The sequence below is a fragment of the Notolepis coatsorum genome (assembly GCF_963971535.1).
Source record: "Notolepis coatsorum genome assembly, chromosome: 6".
Taxonomy (NCBI): domain Eukaryota; kingdom Metazoa; phylum Chordata; class Actinopteri; order Aulopiformes; family Paralepididae; genus Notolepis; species Notolepis coatsorum.
In genome coordinates this window covers 62,071,030-62,091,043 of record NC_140170.1, presented here as the reverse complement: position 1 = coordinate 62,091,043, position 20,014 = coordinate 62,071,030, and the positions used below count along the sequence as shown (strand labels likewise).

Here is a 20,014-nt window from a genome sequence, read left to right as displayed (position 1 = left end):
TGCCTCAAGGACACACACACACACATAAAAGCACACAGACACATGCACGCATTCACACACATACACACACGCACATGTATGATATAAACACCGATGTGCACACACACACACACACACACATTCATTTCTTACACACACACACACACACACACTCATGCTATTTTGATGTAAACCAGAGGAGACGAGGAGGGGGCGACGGACTCCGCTAGAGAACCTCTCTATCCTTCTATCATTCTCCCTCTTCTTGATTTCCTTCTTGTGACACTTTTAACGGTTTGTCACGCAACCCTCTACACACACAACCACACACACACACACACACACGCACACAATCTCGTGTTCTCAGCCACGCGTTGTGCTTTTATCAAGGGAGAACCACTTAAGCATGCAAGCGCTCGGCACGCGCACACACACACGCACACACACACACACACACACACACACACACACACACACACACACACACACACACACACACACACACACACACACACACGCACACACACACACGCACACACACACACGCACACACACTCACGCACACACACTCACGCACGTTCGCAGCACACATTCATGTCTGAGTGATTCCCGTCCTCACACACACAAGGCCTAACCACTTAAGCTCGGGTCTCTTCCTGCGTCTCGTGCCCCCCTCCCCTCCCCTCCGCTCCGGGGGCCTGTCTCCGTCTCCGCGCTCCTGGGCTTATCTCGTGTGTGCGTGACTGTGGCTGGGCTTGAAGAGGGTGAATTAGCACAGCGACCCAGTTCGGTGCCACAGAGACAACACGTCATTCGTGTGAATACACTTAGGGAGCTGTCCCTACTACTACTCCGGCTACTACTGTCTCCCGCGCGTGCGTTTGGGTTTTCCAGGGGCTAGGGGGGGGGGGGGGGGGGGGAAGAAAAGTCAACTGAAAAGGGCACTTCCTAAAAAAAACGCTTACGAGGTTGAAAGTAACTACGTAACTAAGTGTTTTTACTCAAGTACTGTACTTAACCTCTTAACCTCTTAAGGATTGGGGGGAAAATCTAATTTGCGATTTATTATACGTTATACTTATAGAACATGCATGGGTTTGGTCTCTTTTGAAAGGTCAACTGAAAAGGGCACTTCCTAAAAAAAACACTTACTACGAGGTTGAAAGTAACTAAGTAACTAAGTTTTTTTACTCAAGTACTGTACTTAACCTCTTAAGGATTGGGAAAAAATCTAATTTGAGATTTATTATATGTTATACTTATAGAACATGCATGGGTTTGGTCTCTTTTGAAAGGTAACATTCTGAAGTTTCTTACACAATAAAGAAAAATCACTTTGGGTGTCAATGAAATAGAGTAACAGAGGTTTGAACACACTGAAGTAAAAGGTTTGTGCACTCACATTTATTTTTACTGGCTGTCAGATGCCTGTTTTTAAGTACAATTGTGAGCTACTTGTACTTCTCGCTACTTGTATTTCTACTTTTACCTACAGTAAATAAAGGAACTGTGTACTTCTTCAACCACTGCTTATGAGTTCCATACTGCGTTAGGGGCGCAGCCTATTATGACCCGATGTTATTACATTTACACTCAATCAGGGATGGGCAATGCCCATTGGGCATGAGTAATGTTTTCCCAGATCGAGTGCTCGCATGAATTACTCGAGTAGTGCTGGAGCAATTGTTTAGGGAAATCTATTTTTAGAACGCATCTTTAAGCGCACGGCATTAGCAATAACGAGATATTGTGCGGAAACACACACACACACACGTACACACACGGTACTGATTTTATTATGCGTCGCTCTGCGGACATAACAATGCACAGCAATACAGTATACTCAATGCTTAATGCGTATTGTCAGTCAAAACAGTCAGTTACCATTTGTAATAATTACATTACCACCACTCTGTCTGCAACATGTCTCTCCACTCATGGAACGGCATGTGCGTATCAATAGTCTATGAACGCTACGCAAAGTGGGCACGACATGTTGTTGTTGGCGCAATTTGGAGATGGAAAAACACGAACCGCTGCTTTCATCTTTTGGATAACTATCCATGCTCCACAGATTCCAGCTTCCTACGACAAGCTCACGCCTCGCGGGATTTCAGAGCGAGATTTTAAAGCGAGTTTTCTGTCTCATTGGCACAAACAGGCACTTTGGTAAACAAATAAAAAATTCCAAAATCGAGCCGCCTCAAAAAACACTTGAGTTCAGTTGAAATAGTGAGTATGTGAGTAATACTCACGCCCAGCCCTACACTCGATAATGATCAATTAAACAAATACCACATTCTGACGTTGCATCTGCCCCTTTCTCAACATGTTTGTAATGTGTGTCTGTCAAAATGGTTGTGATGTTTGTCTGTCAACATGTGATTGGTTGTTTATGCATTCAGCTGAATTAAAGGGGCACACAATTAAACTGCCGATACACCAGAGTTTACCTAACATATCGATATGGGTAAAATGAGTTAATGATATATGATATATGTACATTTTGCCCAAATTCACTATGGGAGAGGGGGCACAGACATTCAGGTTTTATTTAGTTTCTCAAGAGCCCCCTGTAGTGTATTTATACCTATATCACTTTACATATTAATACTACAACTCTCTGATTAGCCCTAGTACTCAGTACTACTCATTTATATATTTTATACCCAGTTTAATCACCTGTACATTGGATATTACTATTGCACTTTACTGTTACATTGGCACTTTGGTTGGATGCCAAACTTCAGGACTTGTCCTGTATAATGACAATACATTTGAATCTAATCTAATCTAGTATAATCTAATCTAGTAGTGTATTTATACACTCTAATCTAAGCAAATCTAGCAGCTATACTCTTCATGGGGTGCACACAAAACGTAAACATATAACTCATATGACAAAGCTTATAAACACATAACATTGCATGACAGTAACAGACTGTCTGGTCTTTACAGTATGAGTATGAAGAATTCTGGTGCAAGAGTCCCTTGAATTAACATATTCTCATGAGGGATTCATAACATGGAAGAGGTCAAGGTCCTGGCGGGATGGTGCCAAGAGAACAGCCTCTCCTTGAACGTCAGCAAAACAAAGGAGATGATTGTGGACTTTAGGAGGTCGAGGGTCAGGGACTACAGCCCCCTCAGCATCGACGGGGCACCGGTTGAGAGAGTGAACAGTTTTAAGTACCTCGGAGTCCACATATCTGAGGACTTGACATGGACCACACACATTGACAGTGTTGTGAAGAAGGCACGGCAACGCCTCTACTTCCTCAGGCGCCTAAAGAAGTTCCAAGTCAGTCAGAAGATCCTTAAGAACTACTACTCATGTACAATAGAGAGCATCCTGACTGGCAATATCACCTCCTGGTTTGGGAATAGCACCGCACATGACCGTAGCAGACTACATAGAGTGGCCCGTTCAGCCGAGCGCACAACTGGAGGGGGGCTTCCCACTCTCCAGAACATTTACAACAAGCGGTGCAGGGGTAAGGCTAAGAGAATTATCAAGGACTCCAGCCACCCAAACAACTGCCTCTTTGAACTGCTGCGGTCAGGCAAGCGATACCGGAGTCTCATGGCAAGCACAGAAAGACTCAGAAGAAGCTTCTATCCCCAGGCCATCAGGTTGCTCAACGAACAATAACACTATGCAACAACCATCAAATGCACTCACAGCACACACATCCACACGCACACACTCACTTTAAACAAACAACACACTGCAGCACCCATTCTCCACACTTTAGAACACCTAAACACACTTTATATTTATTGGTAAAGGATTTGCACTACAACCCATACCTCAGTACACCTTACTGTAAATTGTACCTAAATTGTAGCTCATCCCATTTCTGCTTTGCACTATATAGTATATTGTATATTAGTAATATATTGCATAGTATATTGTATGGTAACTCAGTTACTTCTATTCTGCATTGAACATTGTACATATGTATATACTGAACACTTGTGTCTACGTAGTATGTACGTGACTTCTATTTTTTACATGCTATACTTATTTTATTTCATACTTATCTTTTTTGTCTAGCACAGTCTCTGGAGCGTAACAGAAAGAAGCATTTTGTATAAAAGTATTCTGTACTTCTGTATGACAACTATTAAAGAAACTTGAAGAAACTTGAACTTGAAACATGTGCTCTGAAGAGTTGCAAGGCGAATTTTGTAACATTTCCTACAAACTGCGAAAAGCCTTTTTAATTTGTTGTGCTGCCGCTTCTCTGTAGATTTTGCAGTAAAATCAACACTATGGTTAATGTTAGGTTAACACATTAATTTCCAATAACGAGTATAACGAGTTACACTCTACTCTAAACCGGAAGTGGCGCTCGGTGCATCAGGGAAAAAGCTCCGCCAGAGATATGTTGTTACGTGGATCAATATACACACTTCGAGTGCATTGGATCGCTATCGAGACGCAAGAATCAATATGCTTTCGGTGTTTATTGCGTCATACAAATGGAAAATGGATCTAGCAGATCCAGACGCATCGGCCAGAGGTAGGAGGAATCTAACGTTATTTCCAGCTCGATTGTCCATTTATTTCATTGCAATCTGTCCCATCAACGTATGGTGTCTTACTAAAGAAAGCCGTTAGTGACAATCAAGGAATCATAACCGACCCCCCCCCCCTTTCCTTCACGCATGATGGAGCATAATGTATAGCGATCATATGCATTTGAAATGTTTAATATAGCATGTATAGGGACGAAACACCAATCGATAATGTATAATACACGCCAGGGCCTATAACGCGCATTCTAGGAATTACTGCTATACAGTCTAAAAACATACTTATATTCTCGACGGTACTAACACGACAATGTATGAATGGAAAAATATAACGTTCCCACATCCGGAACGATAGATACCCGATGTTGAATGGGCCATAGTAATGTCAATATAGCTATAATATTTAAAAAGTTATAGCCCTGCAAAGAAGGTGAGCCACTCCATAGGGTTACAGTGCTGGCAGAGAGTGGTAAAGATGGGCATAATGTATGCCACCCAATGTGTTAAGTATTGGGTCAGGTTAAGGTAAGGGTTAGGCTAGGGTTTGGGTTATGAGAATGGTTACGGTTCGGGTTAGGATTAGGGCCAGGGTTGCGGTTCACGAGGGGAACCAGACTCCTGATTGAAAGTGTCATTTTAGGAAACCCCTAAAATTACATGTTAGGGCTACTATGACTATTGACCATGAACATTATATATACTGTCTGTCTGAGCTTTGCTTACATTTACATTATAATCAGGGTCGTTGTATATATTCGGACCAATGCGGTAAATATGAGTGATATTTATGTGTATTACAGATTCAGTTCTGTTTAGTTGATTCAACAAAAAAAAGACACAAACACACATTCACACTTTAGGGTAAACAGGAGGACACATACACACACTTTAGAGTAAACAAGAAAACACAAACACACACGTTCACACTTTAGAGTAAACAGGAGGATACACAAACACACACCTTCACACTTTAGAGTAAACAGGAGGACACACAAACACACACGTTCACCCTTTAGGGTAAACAAGAGGACACACAAACACACATTTACACTTTAGAGTAAACAAGAGGACACACAAACACACACCTTCACACTTTAGAGTAAACATGAGGACACACAAACACACACGTTCACACTTTAGAGTAAACAAGAGGACACACAAACACACATTTACACTTTAGGGTAAACATGAGGACACACAAACACACACGTTCACACTTTAGAGTAAACAGGAGGACACACAAACACACATTCACACTTTAGAGTAAACAAGAGGACACAAACACACACATTTACACTTTAGAGTAAACAAGAGGACACAAACACACACATTTACACTTTAGAGTAAACAAGAGGACACACAAACACACACGTTCACACTTTAGAGTAAACAAGAGCATAGGCGCCTGGCCATAAGAGCACTCGGAGCATCTGCTCTCCCACTATTGAACTTGGGGGAGCAAGGGTATGATCTTGCTCCACCACGTTTTGATCATATGAAAAATATGATATACCCCCCCCCCAATATATAAATCTAACCATAACTACGTAATTTCAATCAAATTAATAATACGCAATGACACTTAATAACAAGTTTTTAAGTTTCCAAAGATTGCGAACGACCCCCCCCCCCCTGCCCCATTATGGTTTGATCCAGTGCCTCCCATCTCCAGCGCGTAGACCTTGGCGCACAGCGCTGCAGTCTGGCTGCAGGTAGGCTGAGTGTAAATATCAAAGCCCACAGAGTGTGTCATAATATTGGTGGCAGGCTTTTCCAGTAAGTTGTTCAAATAAAAGGATTATGTTAGACATAAGTTACTATTGAGTGGTAGTAGAACTTCTACGGTTCTACCACGCAATACAATAAAAGTGTTTCACGGTCCCAAATTACGATCTGGTCATACGGTTTCCTCGAATAAATAATAATAACGTTTCCCTCTCTGGTTGGCGTTAGCTTTAGTGCTAGCCGCTAGCTAACGTTATCTAGATATGTGGTGTGAGCTGGATGACGTTGACTTCATTTGCAAACGTTAACGCTATCTATATGGCAGACGAGCAGGGCCGGATTAACGACGGCCGCGGCCCGTGGGCCTATAGTGATGAGGGGCCTCCATTTTTTCTTTTTCTTTTTGAGATCGATGTCATGATTGTGCACTGCAGACTCAGGGAGGAGGCAGAGAAGGAGAGAAAGAGACACAAGATTTACAGGTAATGGAAATATATCTTTTTTCACTTTCTTATTAAAAAATTGGCCTATTTGAAAGGAGATTGATTTAATAAAAATGAATGAGCGAAAAATCAATATACAGTGTATATACAGTATATATATATATATTAATATATTATTATTATAGTAATTGGCTATCATACTGCAATATAAACTGAGTTTTATAGTGAAAAGAGCAGCTTTATTGGTCAAGATTGAAGGCTCTATATTGCAGGAAATTGCACGTACAGGTTCATTAAATAAAAAAAAAAGAAAAAAAAAGAAAAAAAGAAAAAAAAATAATAAAAATCTTGCACCCCCACTTTCAACTATAACTAGGCGGCCATGAACAAGAGGACACACAAACACACATTTACACTTTAGGGTAAACAAGAAAACACAAACACACACGTTCACACTTTATGTGGTGTCTTCCCAAGAGAGAGTGTGTGTGTGTGTGTGTGTGTGTGTGTGTGTGTGTGTGTGTGTGTGTGTGTGTGTGTGTGTGTGTGTGTGTGTGTGTGTGTGTGTGTGTGTGTGTGTGTGTGTGTGTGTGTGTGTGTGTGTGTGTGTGTGTGTGTGTGTGTGTGTGTGTGTGTGTGTGTGTGTGTGTGTGTGTGTGTGTGTGTGTGTGTGTGTGTGTGTGTCAAGTCAAGTCAAGTCAAGAGTTTTATTTGTCACGGCATACGAGTATACAATGAAATGCGGGTGGTCTTGCCCGCAACGATGTGCAATACAGTGGTACAACATATAATATAATCCAATACAAAAACATTGTGCAATAACAGGTAACAGGTAACATGGTGTGACATCTCGGTATCTGTACATAGTTATTTACAGGGCATATAGGACATGCTAGGTAGCTTTGGTAGTGCAATACACTGTTACTGTTGCTAATACTAATTTAAAGTGGCCTTTCCTTTTGGCAATAAGTGTGGGTGTGTGCGGCATGAGTGTGTGCCCGCTCATGTTAAAGTGTTAAAGTGGCTGCTAGTGTGAGAGCGTGCACATCGTGCGTGTCGTGTGTGTGCTCATGTGTGCTTATGTGTGGATAGTTCAGTGTTCTGTGGTACTCAATGTTCATTGTTCAGGACTCTGATGGCCTGGGGGAAGAAGCTGAGCCTAAGCCTCTCTGTCCTAGTAGCTGGGGTTCGCAGGCGTCTGCCTGACCTCAGCAGCTGAAACAGGCTGTTATTGGGGTGGTGGGGGTCTTTCATTATTCTGCAGGCTCTGGATTTGCACCTCTTGTTGTATAGAACCTGCAGGGGAGGTAGTGCAATACCCGTGGTACGCTCGGCTGAGCCACCACTCTCTGTAGGGCCTTCTTGTCCTGTGCCGTGCTGTTTCCATACCAGGCAGTGATGTTTCCGGTCAAGATGCTCTCTACAGCTCCTGAGTAGAAGGACTGGAGTATCTTCCCCGATACTCTGAACTTCCTTAACTGTCTCAGGTGGTAGAGGCGCTGTTTCGCCTTCTTTACTACTGTGTCTATGTGTGTTGACCATGTCAGATCCTCTGAGATGTGGACCCCCAGGTACTTAAAGCTGCTCACCCTGTCCACGGTAGCCCCGTTAATCATCAGTGGTGTGTGTGTCACCTGCTGTCCTCTCCTATAATCCACGATCAGCTCCTTGGTTTTACCAATGTTCAGGAGCAGGCTGTTGTCCTGGCACCAGCGTTCCAGTACCTCAACCTCCTCCCGGTAGGCCTTCTCGTCGTTGTCTGAGATCAGCCCCACCACCACCGTGTCGTCTGCGAACTTCACTATGGAGTTGGAGCTGAACTTGGCCACACAATCGTGTGTGTAGAGTGAGTACAGCAGTGTGTGTGTGTGTGTGTGTGTGTGTGTGTGTGTGTGTGTGTGTGTGTGTGTGTGTGTGTGTGTGTGTGTGTGTGTGTGTGTGTGTGTGTGTGTGTGTGTGTGTGTGTGTGTGTATTAACCCTGTATGGCGACCTTGGGTGCTTTGAAAGGCGCTTTTAAATAAAATGCATTATTATTATCATTATTATTGTATTCCTCTTACCACAAATAAGGGAGACATGGACTGATATTTGTGTGTGTGTGTGTGTGTGTGTGTGTGTGTGTGTGTGTGTGTGTGTGTGTGTGTGTGTGTGTGTGTGTGTGTGTGTGTGTGTGTGTGTGTGTGTGTGTGTGTGTGTGCGTGCGTGCGTGTGTGCGTGCGTCTGTGTGCGTTCGTGCGTGCGTGCGTGCGTGCGTGTGTGTGTGTGTGTGTGTGTGTGTGTGTGTGTGTGTGTGTGTGTGTGTGTGTGTGTGTGTGTATGGTATTATGGGGGGTGGGGGACGGCAGGTGGAACGTCTACAAGAAGAAGTGTGTTCCGTGTCGTTCGCCTCGTTTGGCTGACAAAATGCTTTTAGCGTTTAATTATCCATCGCTCTGTGATTAATAGTTTTTAATTACTGTAACCCGTAGCAACCTGAAATATGCACAGGTCCCTAAATGAGGTCAGCCCATTTGAGGCAATAAACAAAATGCTAATTAAAAGAGATAGGAGGGAAGAAATTGTCATCATCTTCTTCGTTCTTCGTCGCATCTCACGCAGTAATGATTCAGCACGGTGAGCAGCAGTGTTGACTAATGTACTGTCTTTTACGTTTGGCTTGTTGCCATGTTGCCCCCTGCACACAGCGTGTGAATGGTCCTCTTGTCACTGTTCCCTGTGCTATCAGACTGAAGTCAAACTAGTAACAGTGTTGAATGTCTCTGCACCGAGGTTAATAAAAGGTTTCTGATTCTAACTCTCCTTACCTCAGAACCTAATAGGTCGTCAGGGCCAGTAAATTATTCTCTTCTGGCCTAGATTGTCTGAATTAGAAAATTATATATAATTAAAAAATAATTTAATATAGCCTATATTTTATTTAATGTTATATTTATTTTACAAAGTGCATTCACATTAACACAATGGCACCCGACCACGGATATATACGTGTTTCGAATCCATGCTTAATGGACCGAAGGATGGATATATCCGTGGCAAGTTGTTTTGGCTTTTATTCCATTTTAATAACATATTCAAGGTCGCCGAGCTGCACTGCAGATGTACCCTACTCTTTGAATTCATGCATACATGCTTGAGGATTGTGCCGATCATATGCAGTTTGAGTTTTAACTGTAGCTTATGTATAACGGAAATGCCATTGGATATAACGTTAGTAGCTATTAGCCCTTTATCTCGCCTTCCGGGAAATATACTAGACCAAATGCCGTAGAACGCTTATATTCACGGCGCTATAAAATGAGAACGTATTGAAGGGACGGTTTATGGTCTCAATTGACAATGAGAATGGACAGATAGCAACACTATAAAGTAGGGATGTCCGATATTATCGGCCTACCGATATTATCGGCCGATATCGGCATTAAAATGTGATATCGGAAAATATGGGTATCGGTTTAAATTAGAAAAAAATAAAATTTACATTTCTATAGAAATCATGTCCGATATTATCGGCCTACCGATATTATCGGCCGATATCGGCATTAAAATGTGATATCGGTTGATATCGGTATCGGAAATTAAGAGTTGGACAATATCGGTATACCGGTATCGGTAAAAAAGCCAATATCGAGCATCCCTACTATAAAGTATAGATTTAGCTCTACAAACAGCCCCAAGTCTGTTTACATATGCTGGTCGTCTCTAGTGATATTAGACTCATCCCAGTGGCCGTCAATGTGTTAACATACTCACATTGTTATCTCCCTCAGTTGCACTGATTCCAGTGCAGCTCATATAATACGGTTGAGCTTTTATCCAATACGATTTTCCACATGTACTGTCTCTGGGTAAATACATCTACCTTTCGAGTGAATTCCCCAATTTTTTTTTTTTTATCCACTTTTTCTCTCATTTTTGTTTTTTTCTCCCATCCCAATTTCATATCATCCAATTCAACCCTCCCCTGTCACGAACGCTGTTTCTTGCCTCCCACAAGCCGGCTGCAATGTGGACTAAGTCATACATAGCACAAGTCCCCTCCGGTACTTGAGGTAACAGCAGTCGCATCTTTTCACCTGCACAGCTCCATCTCTCAGTGGCGAGGAGTAACGCGTGGGAGGCTCACGCTGCCCCCGACACTTCCTGATTCTACTGCGCAGGCGCACCAACCGACCTGTAGGAGTCGCTGTCCACAACGCCCGATCCCCACCCATCAGTTTCCCACCCCCTAATACGGCCAATGTGTATTAGTATGAACGACCAGCTAAACTGAAAGCAATGTGGAGCGCTGGGCTGGAACAGGCAAGCCCAGCGTCTCCGTCATTCGTGGCGAGCGCCTTGCCCACTACGCCACGTAGCCGCCCTGAATTCCCCCATTTTTTGATGCGGAGATATTGTTGATTGTCACATTCTTTAACCAATCAGAGTTCGAGTTTGACATGTTGGCCGTATTCTTTGGCACGCTAGACTAACCCCCTACGTCACCAATTATTTGAGTGGCGTGAAATTCGGCTTGTGCTACTGATTAGCAAAATAAGCAACGTAAAGTCCGTCAAGTAGAAGATGTCGATGCACAATTAATGCACAATAACGGAAAAGGGAAAATAAATTGATTTGGCGGCGGATTTACTGGCAACGCCTTTTAGTAGAAGGACATTTCAAGAAAAGCTGGAGCTAGTGAGGACAGCTAGCAGCCCGGTCCCAACCGACAAAGGAATTTTCTAGAAAAGCTGGAGCTAGTGAGGACAGCTAGCCACCCGGTCCCAACCATCAAAGGAACTTTCTGGAAAATCCAGGGAAAGGAACTTTCAATTTAACAACTAGGTAAGCTACACCTGGCTACAGCAACTAGGTAAGCTACACCTGGCTACAGCAACTAGGTAAGCTACACCAGGCTACAGCAACTAGGTAAGCTACACCTGGCTACAACAACTAGGTAAGCTACACCTGGCTACAGCAACTAGGTAAGCTACACCTGGTTACAGCAACTAGGTAAGCTACACCTGGCTACAACAACTAGGTAAGCTACACCTGGCTACAGCAACTAGGTAAGCTACACCTGGCTACAGCAACTAGGTAAGCTACACCTGGCTACAGCAACTAGGTAAGCTACACCTGGCTACAACAACTAGGTAAGCTACACCTGGCTACAGCAACTAGGTAAGCTACACCTGGCTACAGCAACTAGGTAAGCTACACCTGGCTATGCAACTAGGTAAGCTACACCTGGCTATGCAACTGGTAAGCTACACCTGGCTACAGCAACTAGGTAAGCTACACCTGGCTACAGCAACTAGGTAAGCTACACATGGCTACAGCAACTAGGTAAGCTACACCTGGCTACAGCAACTAGGTAAGCTACACCTGGCTATGCAACTAGGTAAGCTACACCTGGCTACAGCAACTAGGTAAGCTACACCTGGCTATGCAACTAGGTAAGCTACACCTGGCTACAGCAACTAGGTAAGCTACACTTGGCTACAGCAACTAGGTAAGCTACACCTGGCTACAGCAACTAGGTAAGCTACACCTGGCTACACCATGGAGGAACATTGCAACCTGTATTGCTGGGAATGCCTGTTATTTGCAACCGGCAGATTTGACGATGACAGAGTATGAGAGGTGCGTGTGTTTGTTTCTTACTAAATGCAGTTGAAGCAGCGGCATTTCAATCACTATTTGAGCATGTGTTATTATATAATTGGTTTATTTTTGTTTTGTTTCTATGTGAAGATAATTAGAAAATGTTTTGAATCATTTATGAGTTCAGTAAATAAATGCTTCGCTTTTTTTCGTGACGAGAAGTTTCTATAAGTCAGTTGAAGTGAGGGTGAAGTGGACATTGACAGTATGCTGCTGGTGATTATGTTTTAATCTGTGTCTGGTGTGCTGTCACCAATTATGTTTTAATCTGTGGTAAAGTGTGGCATCACCAAATAATAATGTTTTCATCTGTGTCTGGTCAGGTGCGCTGTCACAGAGTGTTTTCATCTGTCATGGTGCGCCGTCACCGAATGTGTTTACAGGTTTCATCTGTTATGGTTCTATAGTACAGTATGAATGATGATCAGACTCAGTGGCTTGGCTGTGCGCGGCATGTGTGAGTTTAAGCCCAGCATCTTGGCTGGATTCTGTGGGGAAGCCTGTTGAATCCTGATTGTGTTGTGTTTTGTTTTTACTTGCTTGGTGGTGAATGAATGAATGAATGAATGAATTGAATGAATGAATTGAATGAATGAATGAATGAATGAATGAATGAATGAATGAATGAATGAATGAATGAATGAATGAATGAATGAATGAATGAATGAATGAATGAATGAATGAATGAATGAATGAATGACAACTTTATTTAACAGATTGCAGAATGGGTACAATACAGTACGGCTCAATACACACAATTGTATAAGGGGATGCAGACCAGAGAAAGACGTTTGTCTTGTTTACATCAGGGTCCCCCATTTTCAATTCATAGTGACATTTATGACATACACAACATACATGACATCATGACATTTATGACATAGGGACATACATGACATACAGGTATATAGTACTGTTACATTTGTGACATACAGTATACGATAAGCAAATATACAGTACTGTTACCCAGAGATCCTAACATAAAATATATACATATGATGGGGAGGAGACTGTACATTAGGAGGGGGTGGGTGGGTGGGAGAAAATATTTACATACGGTGGGGAGGAGACTGTCTATAGGAGGGGGTGGGGGTGGGGGGGGTTGGACATTTACGGTGGCCAGTTTCGAATTGCAGCCTCCCGTAGGTGCTCTTTAAGAGCGGTTTTGAATGTGGGTAGGGATTCAATTTATTTTACGGCTGTTGGGTAGGGCGTTCCACAGGTGTATTCATACTCGTGAGTAAATACTGGTTGTTGTCAGTAGTTTATTCTTCTTTCTTGGTAATGACATTGATTTGGGCTATGCAAGGTATATTTGTGATGCAGCATCCTGTCATACTGCGTAATAGTGGTGCATAATTGTTTCAGTCACCATCATATCTCTCCAATTAATCTATTGTAACTCTCAAGTGTTGATCCTTGTGTTAAATCACTTTATTCCACTTGATAATTTAATGTCACTGTGAATTAGGACGAATATTCTATATTCAAATGAAGAATCGAATTGTAAAACATATTCATTCGATTGTGAAAATTAATATTCGATTGGGTAAAAAACGTCGTCCTCTCAACTTCTGGCGGGGCCCTGAATGCGCTGCATGATGGACAGGAGACACACAACGTCACTTTCATTGAACCGAAGAATGTCCCATTTCCCCCCCAACACCCCACCTACCCTACCCAACCCCCCCCCACCCCCCCACCCCACCTACTCAACCCCCCACCCCACCTTCCCAACCGCCTCCAATGTACATGTTCTTCCCCCTCAAATGTATATACTCTCAAATGTATATAATGTATATACTCTATTCTTAGAAACTCTGTCTGTTAATCAGTTTCCAATGCCAGGGTCTATAGACAGGCATTGTACTCTTAAACAGTACTATATATTTGTAGATCTGGTATGTCATAAATGTCTGGATGTAACAGTATTCTATCTGTATGTCATGTATATGTTATGATGAATTGAAAATGGGGGACCCTGATGTAAACAAGATGAAAGTATTTCTCTGGTCTGCATCCCCTTAACAATTGTGTGTATTGACTGTATTGTATCCATTCTGAAATCTGTTAATAACATTTTTTAAATACTTTATTTTTCAGTTTTCAGTTTACTGTAGACAAGAACAGACATACAAAAAGGAGGAGACAGAACAAAAATAAACAGACATAACAAAACTAAAAAGACTGCCAGACAGGAAAATAAAATAACAGTGTGACTTAACTCAAAGCATTACAGTGTGTTGTATAGCCAGGTGTTACAAGGTGCAGGTCAAACATGAGAAATACAGGGGTGAGTCTCTGCAGAATGCAGTTATTTGTCCTTCAGATAGTCAATGAATGGGCTCCATATGTCCGAAAACCTGTTGTGCTCTTTGGATCTGTAATAGCGGATCATCTCCATCTGTATGATTGTGATCATTTCATTGAGCCATTTCTGGAAACACGGGGGTGTAGGTGATTTCCAATCGGTTAGAATAAAAAAATTTGCGGCTACCATGCCGAGCATTAGTGTCTGTTGTTCCTCCCTTGTGTACCTTAAGGCAGTCTCTGAACACCCAAAAAGTGACAACTCTGGATCAGGGGGAATGTCCTTTCCATAGACCCTGGAAAACCACTGGAATATTTCACCCAAGAATTTTTGTAAATGAGGACAGAGCCAAAAGAGATGTGTTAAAGAGCCCTCTGCAACTTTACCCCTGTCACATAATGGAGAAAGAGATGGATAAATTCTGTGTAGTTTGGTCTTTGAATAGTGGAGTCTATGGATGACTTTAAATTGAATCAATTTGTACCTAGCATTGATCGAGCAAGTTTGGATTCTAGTGAAACCTTCATTCCAGGTGCTCTCAGTTAACAACATTTGTAATCAATCAATCAATCAATAGTAACAACCATATCTATGGTAACAACAACCACATGGTGTGATGACAGAGAATTCAGAACCCGAAGACAGTGATTTGCACTCTGAGCAATCTAAAAGTTTGGAAATACTTCAGATTTTGTTCAACTTGTGGAACCTCGTGACAAAGTTGTATGCAAGCTATATGTGAACTACAGCTGGCCTACCTTCTTTTTTTATCCTAAGCTATTTTGGGAGTTCTAGCATCAAGAATGTAAGTAGCCTACTTTCTGTTTTTAGCATTTAGCACTTTAGTGTAAATCATCCCTCAGGGTAAAACTTGTAGATATTTAATAATGAATAGAGACAGAAGAATCATGCAGGTCCCCAATGGTTTCATTACTATTTTTCTGTTTCATGCCAAGGAAAATATATCGTTTCATGTTTATCACACCTCGCTCTGAGGTGTGTTGCTGTGTATGAATCTCCATTCTGCCCGAAATCTTTCATTAATTTGATCTCACTCCTTTTCATTCATTTGATCTGATGATGTTGATCTCAAAGGCAATTTATTTTGTGCAATAATAGATATTTGATATGTGTTTTTTTTTTTAAGGAATAGTCGAATGTCATTTTAGGTGTGAGGATTGGTTCTTTCCCCACCACAGGCTTCTTAAGGTACTGTGATGATTGGTCCGTTCCCCGCCACACACTCCGTTCCTTTAAGGTACTGTGAGGATTCTGTGATGATTGGTCCGTTGCCGAACGCACACTTCTAAGTCAAGTATCAATTACCATCACGCACCTGATGTGTGTTCTAATCAGCGCCCCAGAGGCTTCATATACTCTAACCTTCTGTCATTCGATGCCGGGTCGTTTTGAGTACTACTGTTCTGGAATACAACTGCATATACCTGCCTTTCCCCGTCCCTGTTCCTGTCTTCTTTCTCTCCAGGACATTTTTGTGGAGAACCGCTGTGGAGAACCTGGTTCCCCGTTTGGAGCTGCGCCTCGTTATCTGCCCGCTTTACGCGTTGCGCTCTGGTGAGTTTTTGGAAACAGTCCTTTCGGATTATCAGTTTTTTGTGTGTTTGGTGAACACTGAAGAAATACCGTTTTTGTTTGTACTGGACTCAGCTATTTGTGTGTTAGGATAACACTGAAGAATTCCGTTTTGTTTCGCACTGGACTCAGCTAATTTGTGTGTTAGAATAACACTGAAGAATACCGTGTTGTTTTTCACTGGACTCAGCTAACTTGTGTGTGGTACACCGAAGATCAAGTCACTTGGGATTAATACTGGACCCAGTCACCTCTCTGCCTCTGTGTGTTCGTTGGGCTGTTTCTGATTTCTCTCTCTCTCCGTTTTCCACCGTGAGTGAAAGCTGGGAGTATCTACAGAGCCGCTACAACGTCACATGCCAATTCCTCACCACTATCTACTGGGAGTATCTGCAGAGCCGCTACATCGTCACTTGCCAGATCCCCGTTTGTTTGATTACTGTACCTCATCCATCTTGTGACTCTGTAAATAGATACGCCCTAGCTTTTGGCTAACTCTGAACTTCCTGTCTGTGCCGTTGCGTTTGAGGTCGGTTACAAACCATAACATTACGACCCGGCCATGACGACCTCAGCCGACACAGACAGGATTAGGGCAGCGTTGGCGGTCCAGATCGAGTTGGTCAACGACCACACCCAACAGTTGGGTGCGGCTGCGGCCGCTTTACAGGACCTCCGGGCCGAGGTCCAGCTTATTCTGGATGCCATTGACACCCAGGGGTATCAGCAGGCTGTTATTCTGCACCAGCTTCAGGCTCTCCGTACATCATTAAACACTCTGCTTTTGACCCCACCTGTCCCAGGAGTCTCGGCCAGCTCACCACCCGCGGCAGACCTCGCACCTCGGGAGTCCCCGTCTCCGGCCTCCCTCGCCGGTCCTCTGTCCCCGTGCCCGGCCTCCGCTGTCGGGCCCCAGTCCCCGTCTCCGGCCTCCCTCGCCGGTCCTCTGTCCCCGTCTCCGTTCCCCCTCTCCGGGCCTCTGTCTTTGTCCCCCTCTCCAGTGCCTCCAGGCCGGGGCCGAGTGGGTCGCCGGGTGGCTCCCGTGGAGGGGGGGGTACTGTGAGGATTGGTTCTTTCCCCACCACAGGCTTCTTAAGGTACTGTGATGATTGGTCCGTTCCCCGCCACACACTCCGTTCATTTAAGGTACTGTGAGGATTCTGTGATGATTGGTCCGTTGCCGAACGCACACTTCTAAGTCAAGTATCAATTACCATCACGCACCTGATGTGTGTTCTAATCAGCGCCCCAGAGGCTTCATATACTCTGACCTTCTGTCATTTGATGCCGGGTCGTTTTGAGTACTACTGTTCTGGAATACAACTGTATATACCTGCCTTTCCCCGTCGCTGTTCCTGTCTTCTTTCTCTCCAGGACCTTTTTGTGGAGAACCGCTGTTGAGAACCTGGTTCCCCGTTTGGAGCTGCGCCTTGTTATCTGCCCGCTTTACGCGTTGCGCTCTGGTGAGTTTTTGGAAACAGTCCTTTCGGATTATCAGTTTTTTGTGTGTTTGGTGAACACTGAAGAAATACCGTTTTTGTTAGTACTGGACTCAGCTATTTGTGTGTTAGGATAACACTGAAGAATTCCGTTTTGTTTCGCACTGGACTCAGCTAATTTGTGTGTTAGAATAACACTGAAGAATACCGTGTTGTTTTTCACTGGACTCAGCTAACTTGTGTGTGGTACACCGAAGATCAAGTCACTTGGGATTAATACTGGACTCAGTCACCTCTCTGCCTCTGTGTGTTCGTTGGGCTAACTCTGATTTCTCTCTCTCTCTGTTTTCCACCGTGAGTGAAAGCTGGGAGTATCTGCAGAGCCGCTTCACCGTCACATGCCAATTCCTCACCACTATCTACTGGGAGAATCTGCAGAGCCGCTACAACGTCACATGCCAATTCCTCACCACTATCTACTGGGAGTATCTGCAGAGCCGCTACATCGTCACTTGCCAGATCCCCGTTTGTTTGATTACTGTACCTCATCCATCTTGTGACTCTGTAAATAAATACGCCCTAGCTTTTGGCCAACTCTGAACTTCCTGTCTGTGCCGTTGCGTTTCAGGTCGGTTACAAACCATAACATTAGGTCCATTTTTACAACCCTACTGTGAATTCATTCAATCTTTATTTAATCTCAAAGGAGATTAAGGGGTGACTATGCGGTGACAATAGCTTAATAGCCCTATAGTGTCATGGTGACATTATTCAAAATCGGTTAAATTGCTTAACCGTCTGTAGTGTGGTAGTGAAAGAGTTAACCTTCTGTAGTGTGGCAGTGAAAGGGTTAAGGGTGGGGGGGGGGGGGGTGTCCAGTCTATATTCATTCTCTTCATGGGAAGAACATTCTTTAAGAAACAGCTATGGAATATCGACCATCCGTATTACTACGGTCCATCCTTACTACACACAGTAACCACTCCGCAACACACACAGTGACATCACCAACAACAGCCACGCCCCCATCTCAACAACTCCCGACCGACTCACCCACGCAGGACTCCCGGTGCTCCTCGAACCCGGCGGAGCACACGCACCTCCCGATGGGCACCAGCCACTCCCCCTCGGCGCTGCAGTACATCTTGGGCGTGTCCCTCTCCTCCGCGTGGTCCACACACTGGCCCCTGACCTCCACCAGGGAGGAGGAGTCGGCGCCCGTCACCACGTCGGTGAACACGGCCAGGTTGCGGCCCACGCCCACACAGCGCTTGTAGTACACCCTCACCGAGGTCAGGGCGATGCAGGCGCCGATGTCCTGGAAGGCCAGGTAGAAGCCCCGTCTGCTCAGAGGACCCACCCCTCTCACCTGCAGAGAGAGAGAGAGGGGGGAGCGACGTGGGGGTTAGACACTCTGGGTCCCCCGGGGCCCCTCTCACTTCATTTATCCCTCTATTATCCCTGCTCTCTCTTACTCTCTCTCTCTCTCTCTCTCTCTCTCTCTCTCTCTCTCTCTCTCTCTCTCTCTCTCTCTCTCTCTCTCTATCTCTCTCTCTCCCTCGCTCTCTCGCTCTCTCGCTCTCTCGCTCTCTCGCTCTCTCTCGCTCTCTCTCTCTCTCTGTTATTCTCTCTTCCCCCCTCTCGCTCTTCCCCCTCTTAATTTCTCCCTCTTTTATCCCTGCTCTCTCTTCTCTTCCTCTCTGATTCTCTCTGTTATTCTCTCTTTGTCTTCATCTCTCTCTGTTATTCTCTCTCCTCTCTCTTCCCCCTCTCTTAGTTCCTCCCTCTTTTATCGCTGCTCTCTCTCTGTTATTCGCTCTTTCTCACTGTTATTCTCTCTTCCTCTCTCTTATCCCTCTCTCCTTCTCTCTTCCTCTATGTTACTCTCTCTGTTGTTCTCTCTCTCCATCACTCTCTCTTCTCCCTCTCTTTTTCTCTCCATTTTCTCTGCCACTCTCCCTCTGTTATCCCATCTCCCTCTCTCTCTCTCTCTCTCTCTCTCTCTCTCTCTCTCTCTCTCTCTCTCTCTCTCTCTCTCTCTCCCTCTCTCTTCCTCTCTCTTCCTCTCTCTTCCTCCCTCTCTCTTCCTCTCTCTTCCTCTCTCTTCCTCTCTCTTCCTCTCTCTCTCTCTCTCTCTCTCTCTCTCTCTCTCTCTCTCTCGTCTCTCTCTCTCTCTCTCTCTCGTCTCTCTCTCTCTCTCTCTCTCTCTCTCTCTCTCTCTCTCTCTCTTCTGTTTTCGCTCTTTCCCCCTCTCTTAATATCTCCCTATTTTACCCCTGCTCTCTCTCTCTCTGTAATTATCTTCTCTTCCTTTCTGATTCTCTCTGTTATTCTCTCTTTTTCT

At 44.1% G+C, this 20,014-nt stretch overlaps 1 protein-coding gene across 1 annotated transcript in view; it reads right to left on the bottom strand.

Moving 5' to 3' along the window:
• epha8 (eph receptor A8) overlaps nucleotides 1-20,014 on the bottom strand; it is a gene marked incomplete at both ends in the record, with an annotated part of 275,829 nt that overhangs the window by 158,303 nt on the left and 97,512 nt on the right. Inside the window, 1 exon segment of the mRNA XM_084315587.1 lies at nucleotides 18,724-19,039. Coding sequence (XP_084171713.1) covers nucleotides 18,724-19,039 — 316 coding nt within the window.